Genomic DNA, 10282 nt, shown 5'->3' on the forward strand with positions numbered 1-10282 from the left:
GATAAGGTTTAGAAAGTGGCTTATGATAACAGATCTTAACCTTATTTTCTCTTCTCCTCCCCACTCCCTAAGGACCTCACAAAAGCTTCTTATTGTCAATCACTGGTAACTCCCAGAGGTTTCTAGCAAAGTCTAACGCCTTCTGTGGAGCTGATAAAAATGAAAGCGGATGAATGAATTATGCTGTGCTCTGTCAATGAATATTTATTAAATTTCATAGAATAGCCAACAATAAAAAGCATCCTGCTGGCAGCAATTTGGGAAATGGTGGCTTCCAGAAAATACTCCTGGAATGAGATTTTTAAACAATACCATGGATCTGGAGTAAAGTCTCTTGTTTCATTGAATAGTAGTAACTACTAGTAGCTCTCCAAGAGTGACCTTGTTGGTAGGCATTAGAAGAGAGCAGTTTAGATCTGTCAGTATTAGTTTTGCTTCTGGCAAGAACATTGATCCACTGAAGTGGGTGTCAGAGGTTAACAATCTGTCCTTTTGGGGACTTTTTTCTTGGGTAGGAAAAGACCCAGAGTGGCTCTCAATATTACATTCGAGAAAACCCTTTCGTGTTCACCTAGAATGGCAGCTGCAATTCCAGAATTATGGAGACCTGCTGTTCTGCATCCTGTTAACTCCTGCCTTGGCTTGGGAAGAATTTTCACGAGCATGCACCATATTGCTCACTGCTACAAAGACAAGCATAGCGTGTAGATGGAGTAGCCCAGCTCTACCCTCTTTTCAAATTACCTCTGGGACCAACCAAACTGGAGTATTTTTTTTCCCCTTTGCTTTCTTAATTAAATCATCTCCTTCTGAAGTATAGAAAAATCATTCTGAATAGTCTTTACCATTAATAGCTACATGTCCTCCACAGTTCCTAAATGTCTTACACAGTAGGACATCACCAGGATGCCTTCTATTGTTTGTTTTTCAACAATGAAATTTTAAAACTCTGCTGTGGACACTGTGTATACCTCTTCCCTCATCTCAATACCCTCGATTTTTCACAGAAGTCCCTCATTTCACTCTCTGTTTACCAAGGGCATTCTAGAGAAGAGCTTTGACAAAGTATAGAGTGATTGGGTTCACTGGCTATGCCAGCTTCTAATTTATTCTTTCACCAGAAAATTTCCAATCTTTCTGGTGACGTAATCTGTTTCAGCAAAGACTTCAGACTGTTAAGGCAGTCAAGCTTGCCATTCCGATGTAAAGGTAAGATAAGTGTGGTGGTGGTATTTTCAAAGGCTTTTGTTCTACTCTAGAAAAACAAGAACATTACAACTAGGAATGTTCTTTATGTTGCTAAACTCTCTATCCGTGCTTTTAAAAAGTAAGTGGGTGCTTCTTGTCCTCTTCCTTCTCCTGGTGGGCTGGCTCCTGACGGTCCACACCACAGACATAGGACGGTCACATGCCCACTGTCTGGGTGCCAGCAACTATCCCTGAATTCTCCAAGAGTTTCAGTTCGGCCCCTTAGAAGACGAGGAGCCAGGTGGGATCTAAGAACATGTGAATTCATACTTTCTAAATTGGTGTAATAGGGTTTTCAGATAGAAGCGCTAAAAAAAATTTTAAATTATAATGAATTAGTATTAATGAGGGCTTCAGCTATATCCAAACTGAAGGATTTACCAGTTTTCATATTAAATTTTTTTTAAAAAAAACACCTTTCTCTTTGTACTCCAAAACAAATGCACCGAGGTTGTCAACCCCGATTAGGATTTACTTTTCTCCCCCGTCTTTGAAAAATTCCTTTCTGAGAAATCCCAAGGGTGGCAGGCTTTTATTTACTCATTTGCCTATGGTAGAGTTCCTGAACATTGTGGGCTTTAATAAGTTCCCAGGGTAAGACGTCTTCCCGGAGGTGTATAGCCAAGAAGGCTGAACTGCATATTTACAAATGTAACTGGAAGTTCAGTCTTTTCTAGCCTAAGGCTGTGGGGAGAGGGGTGGGAAGGAGACCCTCATTAATTACAACTTTCTTTGACCGGTTTTTCCCTAATGACCTACCTTTTCTTCTAATTATCTCCATTTCTTTCTCTGTCTTTTCATGGCAGAAAACTAAGAGCTTTTGGCTTATTAATCAGCTCAGGCTGCCATAACAAAATATCATAGACTTGGTGGCTTAAACAACAGAAATTTATCTTCTCACAGTTCTGGATGCTACAAGTCCAAGATCAAGGTGTCATCCAATTCAGTTCCTGGTGAAGGCTGTCTTCCTAGCTTGGAGATGGCCTAACCTCTGGGTATGCACAGTTGAGAGCGAGCAAGGGAGCAAGCATGCACGTATGGGTGGGTGTACCAGCACCGTGGTGTTTCTTCTTATAAGAACACTAATCCTATTGGCTTGGAGCCCCACCATTATGACCACATTTAATCTTAATTACTTCCTTAAGTCTCCAAATACAGCCACACTGGGGGGTTAGAACTTCAACATATGAATTTTGGGAGGATGCAAACATTCATTCCCTAACGGCCCCCAACAAGCAAGTAGCAGCTAGTCAGCCTGCTGCCCAAGGGCAGTTCCAGGCTTCAGGCTGTTGGGAAGGGTCTCCAAACTTGAAAGAGCAGTGCTTAATTGTTAGAGGCTTAGCTGGTGGGGGTTTTTTTTTGTTTGTTTTTGTTTTTTCCTCTTTTTTTTTTTAATGCTTTGTGGGAGGATTCAGAATAGTATAAGAGGTTAAAACCAAACCAAAGGTCTTTTTTTTTCCCTCTTGAGAGAAGGAAAATCACAAAGAAGATATTTCTGCAGCATATTTGCAGAAGGGCACAACACCTGTATTACTCCCCTGATGTGAGACTTAGTTAAAAATCCTGGCTCTGGCATTTAGGAACTGTGACCTCTAGCCAATCATGTGGCCTTTCTAAAGTAATGTCCTCTACTCTAATACTACCTTGTAGAGTTGTGTTATTCAGACAGTGCCTGATACAGGCTAATATTATGCGGCACTTACTGTGATTGCTACCTTTGACATGTCCCATTCCTGTAAAACAGCAGTTAGAGAAAGGGGAGTCTCCCTATTTGATTAATTCATAACACCAATATTCTCAACACATGGGAGAGATTAGCCACAATTTTTGCAGACTGTAATAGTTCAGAGTTCTTCTGAGGTCACACCTAATAGGTAGACAAATTATGAAAACATAACCCAATAATTTTATTTATTTAGAGGTCATATCATATAATACTTTCCAAGTATATTCTATACTTTATAAAACATGCTGCAAAATAGAACTTAGAAATGGTTAGAGAAATAAAACAAAGATTGAAATCCAAAGACCACTAGGAGAAAGCGCCAAAATAATGCTTTATAGAGCTTTATTTTAGACCACACATTATTTCCCTTAATTATGAGGCAGGATGGAAGAGTGGAAAGGATAGGGCTTCGACATCATTCAGAAGTAAGTTCCAAGGCCAGCTGATATCGGACACCATGTTCAAATCCTGGGTCTGCCATTTACTAACTGTGTGGTCTGGACAATGCACTTACCTTCTCCATTTCCTCATCTATAGAATGGAAACAATATATATGATAGGGCCATTGCAAAGATTAAATTAGATAATGTACAGAAGGTACTCAGCTCACATAGCAAGATCACAGTAAACTGCTGCTAGAGCTTCTTTTACCTCTGGGATCTGTGCAGGCCACTTCCCTGCTCAAAGCCTAAGGTTCTTTATCTACAAGATGCACCTATAGATCACTTATTTTGCAGGCTTGCTGTGAGGATTAAAAGAGGTAGTAAGTAACCTAGGTGCCCATCGTTCACATTTGCAAGCACTGAATAAATAGTAGTTCCCCATGCTAATTTCTCCACCCTCGTCCCCAACTAAAATAAGAAGCTAAGACATGATTGTCTTGCTATTTTAAAGTCTCAAGGAAAACTCACAAGTCATATTGAGCCTCCCACAGAGCAAAGCCACACACCAAAGTATGAAATGCATCCTCTCTGTCTCTTGTTATGTTGTACCCTGTGGAAACCCACGTCTGTTGTGGAATGAGGAGAGGCTACACACGTAAGTACATTCCCAGAACTCCAGCGTTAAGAGAGCCATTAGCAGGAATAACAGCTGTGGAGGGGGTCACTCCTGCCATAGGACTATGCTGTGGTTTGAATGTGTCCCCCAAAGTTGATGTGTTGGAAACTTAATCCCCAATGCAACAATATTGAAAGGTGGGACCTTTAAGAAATGATCAGGTCATGAGGACAGAGCCCTCATGGAATGATGTCATTACTGCAAAAGTGTATTTGTTAAAAAAAAAAGTTTGGCCCGCTCTCAAGTGCGATGGGATGATGCAGCAAGAAGGCCCTTGCCAGAAGCAGCCCCCTGACCTTGGACTTCCCAGCCTCCAGAACGGTAAGAAATGAATTTCTGTTTATTATAAATTACCAGTCTCAGGTATTCTTTTATATCAGGACAAAATGGACCAGGACAGTCCATATTCCTCAAACCAATCCACATTCCTCAAACTCTGCTCATGGAATTTTCAAAAACCTGTTCCTCACGCCCCCACCCGCCAAACCCAGCACTTCTCCAATTTTCCCATCTCAGTACGTGGCACCACCACCCCCCCAGCCGCTCGGCCAGAACCTAGGATTTCTCTTTGCATCCTCTTGACTCATCTTTCATTCATCTAAAGATCCGTCTGCATTTTCTTCATCCCACATCCCATCCATCCACAAGTCCTCAGCTGTGCCTCTAAAGGACAGGAATCCAGCCCCTTCCCACAACTACCGCCACACCTGGTCTAAACCACTGGTATGTTTTTTGCCTGGAATCCTGCAAAAGCCTCTTAACTAGTCTGCAGGGCTTCTTTCCAGGCTGTCTCCTGTCCATTCCCCAAGGAGCCAAAGAGATCTTTTTAAAGCATGAATCAGATGTCTCATTTTTTTAAACTCTCCAGTGGCTGCCATTGCACTTGGAATAACATTCAGATCCCTTTTCGCAGCTCAGAGGCATAAGCTGAGGCTACCATCTCCTCTCCTCCCAGACCACCCTCTGGCCCATGGGGAGGCTGTGTGTGCTTGGAGGCCTTGGTCCTTGCTCTCCCCTTTTCTGGAATGCCCTGTAGATAAATGTCCTCTCCTTTGATTACACTTTAGCTTATTGCCCTATTTTATTCCTTTCAGGTACTTATCACTAAAATGATCTTGTCTGTGTTTGTGTTTACTGTCTGTCTCCCCACTAGAATGTAAGCTCTTTGAGGGCAGAGACTTTATTTTGTTCATGGCTGTATCCTCAGAATCTAGAACAATGCCTGGAGCATAGTAAGTACTTAAAAATATTTATTGAATGAAGAACATCCAGTAAGCTCATATCACCTCATGTACAAGGACTATTGCAACTTTGTACAATCTAGAACCTTCCACATTATCCTCAGCTGATAGAAATAGTGTCACTGTCCTGTCAACTGAACTCCAGTTCTCTGACTAAATGAGGCTGTATTCTTGGGATTCTATAAGGTCTACAGTAATTTTTAAACTTTTAAATTTTTATTTTTATTGCTCTGATAATTTAAAACAGCTCATAGGCACATAGTCTAGATCATCTACAGTGGCCATGGGCATCTGAGGTATTCACCCCCTCTACTATGCATCCTGTACAAAACCAAGTCCATATAGGATCGGGGTGAGGAGCCTTCTGCTCCTGGAAGGACCTACATATCTATATACATAAAATGAATGCACTGAAACTCTAAAGATTTTTTTGTTTTGTTTTTGTTTTTGAGACAGAGTCTCACTCTGTTGCCCTGGCTAGAGTGCCATGGTGTCAGCCTAGCTCACGGCAACCTCAAACACCTGGGCTCAAGCGATCCTCCTGCCTCAGCCTCCCAAAAGCTTTCATTTTTTTTAAATTCTGTATATTAATCACATCTGCTGGTCCTTGTTCCACTCAACTTTAGCAGAAAGACCAGTGGTACAGAATAATTCAGACTCAAAGCAACAAAAGTTTAAAATGTTAGATTTTTACCTACCTGTATAATTTTTTAAGTGTCTTAGTTCTTTCTGTGCTATGACAGAATACTTTAGGCTAGATAATTTATAATGAACTGAAATGTATTGGCTAACAGTCTGGAGGCTGGGAAGTCCAACATCAAAATGCCGGCGTCTGGCGAGGGCCTTCTTGCTGTGTCATCACATGGCGGAAGGTGAGAGGGTGAGAGAGGGCTGAGGGGGCCAGACTCACCCTTTTACAATGACACCAATCCCACCCATGAGAATGGAGCCCTCATGGTCTCATCACCCCATAAGGGTCCCACCTGTTAATACTGTTGCAATGGCAATTAAATTTCAACATGAGTTTTAGACGGGACATTCAAACCACAGCATTAAAATTAATGTCTGGGAAAATAACACTAATGTACATTACTTTACATTGAAAGAAGAGAGATAGTATTAGTTCCCATACTGGAGAAAATCAGTGCTATATGTATGCCTCGGGAATGCTCCATGACTATTAATTAGCATTAATGGTATTTCTGTGACCACAGCGGCTTCTAGGTGACTGGTTTTGTTTTTTTTTTTTTTTTTTTTTGAGACAGAGTCTCACTCTGTTGCCCAGGCTAGAGTGAGTGCCGTGGCGTCAGCCTAGCTCACAGCAACCTCAAACTCCTGAGCTCAAGGGATCCTCCTGTCTCAGCCTCCCGAGTAGCTGGGACTACAGGCATGCACCACCATGCCCGGCTAATTTTTTCTATATATATTTTTAGCTGTCCATATAATTTCTTTCTATTTTTAGTAGAGATGGGGTCTCGCTCTTGCTCAGGCTGGTCTCGAACTCCTGAGCTCAAATGATCTGCCCACCTCGGCCTCCCAAAGTGCTAGGATTACAGGCGTGAGCCACCGCGCCTGGCCTAGGTGACTGAGTTTTTAAATTTATTAAATGTCTGCTTTCCCACATATGGCAATACTTTTTAATTACTTGAAACATCATTTTTCTCCTGTTATGAAAATTTTTTTGCAGCTTTTAAGAATTCCGGGAGCTGGGAAGATATTAAGTTTTATGGGAGCAGGTGATGCAAAGGGGCAGAGTACTCCAGGAGGGATCCGGGACAACAGAGGCCCTCCTATTCTTACTCCTGAGAGGCAGAGTGAGACAGGTCAAACACATGCTCTGCATCAGGAGAGCTGCAGCACAGCCTTGGCTCTGCCACTGCATGCACCGTGACCTTGGGCAAGTTACTTAACCTTCCTCTGCCTTGGTTAATCTATACAATGGGGAACAATAACAGTACTTACTGTATAGGGCCGCTGTGAAAATCAAAGCTGTTGTCAGCATACCTGGTACATAGTGAGTGCCCAGTCAGTGTTCCACGCATGGCAGACATTCTTGATTGGCTCAGGCGCTTTGCTTCTTGCATTTGTTCCTGTTTGGACCCCAGAGTCTGCTGTGGGGATGACTTATGCACAAATATGTTTATTTAGTGGTTGTGATTGATCTAATAGAGCAAACAGAAGGCCTAGGCCCACGTTGTGTCACTGGCACTGATCAGCTCTGTAATCTTAGATAAATCTCTTCACCTCTCTAGGTAGTTTACATCTTCTGAAAAGGGAATCATGAGACTTGCCCTATTTGACAGAGTTTATGAGGATTAAATGAAATTTAAAAATGCTTTAAGGTTTAAAATATTATTCAAGTGAAAATAATGGTATTATGGGCAACTTGGAATGCATAGATATGAAGTAACAAAGATTTTTAAAATATTGGTTGGTGATGGATCTGTTCTGTTTGCGAATGCATTCAAATTCTGCCGTGAGCATCCCTCCTCATTCTACATGTGATCTCTGTGAAGAAAGCATTTCATCTCCACTTACAATGGCCAAGGACCACTGCCCACAGGGCAAAGGCTAAACAAATGCAAGGGTGGAGAATCCACCCCATCAACTTTGTTTTCCATCTATTATTTACCAGGTGTCACCAACACATCATCATCCAGTGGGCACAGGAGAGCAGAGACAGCATGGCCACACGATCCTGTCCTCCCCACCCAGGGGCACCGTCAGCCTAAGGTACAACTGCTCAGAACTCCACACACCTCATCTCAAGGGAATTGACTGTAAAAATAGGACAACAACAAAGAGAAACCAAAGAGATGATTGTCCATAAAATGTATCCACAATCGAGGAATCACCCTTTCTTTTTTCCCCATGGTTTTTCCATTCATTAACTATTAATGAAGATGGGGGGGGGTGGTAATGGTTTACAGTAAGTTTTCTTGCAGAATAGGTAATACTGATTATTGGGGTTAGAGTCACGTTGTATTAGCCTCTGTATTAAAGGAGCTCCAAGATATAGTTTTTAATACAGACCAAGCAGGGTCTCCCTGGGAGAACACAGTAGTCCCCTTTTATCTGTGGTTTCTCTTTCTGCAGTTTCAGTTACCCACAGTCAACCACAGCTCAAAAATATTAAAGGAAAACTCCAGAAATAAACAATGCATAGTTTTGAATTGCATGCCATTCTGAGTAGCATGACGAGATCTCAGGCACCGTCCTGCCCAGGGCATGAACCCTCCCTTTGTCCAGCCTGTCCCCACTGTCTATGCATCCCATCGTTAGTCACTTACTAAGTAGCCATCTTGGTTATCAGATCAACTGCTGCAGTGTCGCAGTGCTTGTGTTTAAGTCATTTTACTTAATAATGGCCCCAAAGAGCAAGAGTGGTGATGTTGGCAATGTAGACATGCCAAAGAGGAGTTATTACAGTGCTTCCTTTAGATGAAAAGGGGAAAGTTTTCGACTGAATACATTAGGAAAGAAAAAAAAAATAATATGCTGAAGTTGCTAAGATCTACAGTGGGAATGAATCTTCTCCCCATGAAATTATGAAGAAGGAAAAAGAAATTTGTGTGTGTGTGTGTATACATATAGGGTTCAGGACTATCCAAGGTTTCAAGCATCCACTGGAGGTCTTGGAACGTGTCCCTTGTGGGTAGGTGGGGACTACTGTACTAGAAATTGGAGAAGGGAGCACTTGGAAGTACATATTTAAAAACTTGAGGCCGGGCGCAGTGGCTCACGCCTATAATCCTAGCACTCTGGGAGGCCGAGGTGGGCGGATCGTTTGAGCTCAGGAGTTCGAGACCAGCCTGAGCAAGAGCGAGACCCTGTCTCTACTAAAAATAGAAAGAAATTATATGGACAGCTAAAAATATATATAGAAAAAATTAGCCAGGCATGGTGGTACATGCCTGTAGTCCCAGCTACTCGGGAGGCTGAGACAGGAGGATCGCTTGAGCTCAGGAGTTTGAGGTTGCTGTGAGCTAGGCTGACGCCACGGCACTCACTCTAGCCTGGGCAACAGAGTGAGACTCTGTCTCAAAAAAATAAAATAAAATAAATAAAAAAATAAAAATAAAAACTTGAAAGAGCAATGGTGTTCTCCATTGGCATTTCTTATGTTTACTTATTTCATTCACTTTTATGAAGATGGCCAGATGGACATGTCCCCAAACAGACAAATAAAAGCTTAGTCGTAGCAAGCTTGCAGTAGCAAAATTGTAACAGCTAAGCATAGTGGCCATGAAAACATCCAGCATATATTAAAGTCTGAACCTAGAGAGAACCTCTACTATATTTCCCTTTCTCTCTCACTCAAGATTTTGAGCTCTCCATAGAATGCCTTTCGAATTCTTCCCACTGAACTAATCTTCCTTGTTTGTCTTACAGGAAGCCCAGGGGAGAGGGCAAAAAATGCCGGAAGGTGTATGGGATGGAGAATCGAGACATGTGGTGCACCTCCTGCCGCTGGAAGAAGGCCTGCCAGAGGTTCATCGACTGAGAGATGCCCAGGCAGAGGGGCCCAGGCCTGAGCCACGCCTGCCCTGGCCTTCCGGTGTAGGTGTTGGAAAGAGCTTTTCCTTCCGAATAAAACACACTTGAAGCCCAGGAAAAGCACTTCCAGAAACCTTGGTGGAGTAACAGCAACAACAACAGTCACCACCCTTACTGCTCTTCCTGAGAACCCAGCCTGGAGCAGCTATAACTATTTTTTTTTTTCCTTCAAAAGAAAAGTCAACTTTTTTGCTGTATGTCTAGGTCTTAAAACCGTGGACTTCTGAAACAATTGAACCAACAAAGCCCGTTTTACCTAGAAAGGCATATTTTGATAAGCTTTCTGAATTATGCCGTTTCTGAGATTTTTTTGACAAACACACAAAAAAATAAGCTACACATTATTCAGTAGCAATTGTACAAAGAACAATACCTGCTTTTGTTGTGAATAATCTTTTCCCTGTTTTCCATTTGACTTCTTGGAGCAGTACACATCATGATGTGTTGCAAG

At 42.2% G+C, this 10282-nt stretch overlaps 1 protein-coding gene across 1 annotated transcript in view; it reads left to right on the plus strand.

The window, feature by feature from the left end:
* Window positions 1–9965, plus strand: part of ZNF704 (zinc finger protein 704) — a 205384-nt gene extending 195419 nt beyond the window's left edge. Inside the window, exons 8-9 of the mRNA XM_069465503.1 lie at window positions 7910–8007; window positions 9667–9965. Of these exons, the coding sequence (XP_069321604.1) occupies window positions 7910–8007; window positions 9667–9778 (210 nt within the window). The 3' untranslated portion in view covers window positions 9779–9965. The remainder of the gene's footprint in view (window positions 1–7909; window positions 8008–9666) is intronic.
* Window positions 9966–10282: the final 317 nt, after the last annotated feature.

The sequence above is a fragment of the Eulemur rufifrons genome, chromosome 3 (genome assembly GCF_041146395.1).
Source record: "Eulemur rufifrons isolate Redbay chromosome 3, OSU_ERuf_1, whole genome shotgun sequence".
In the NCBI taxonomy this organism is placed as follows: domain Eukaryota; kingdom Metazoa; phylum Chordata; class Mammalia; order Primates; family Lemuridae; genus Eulemur; species Eulemur rufifrons.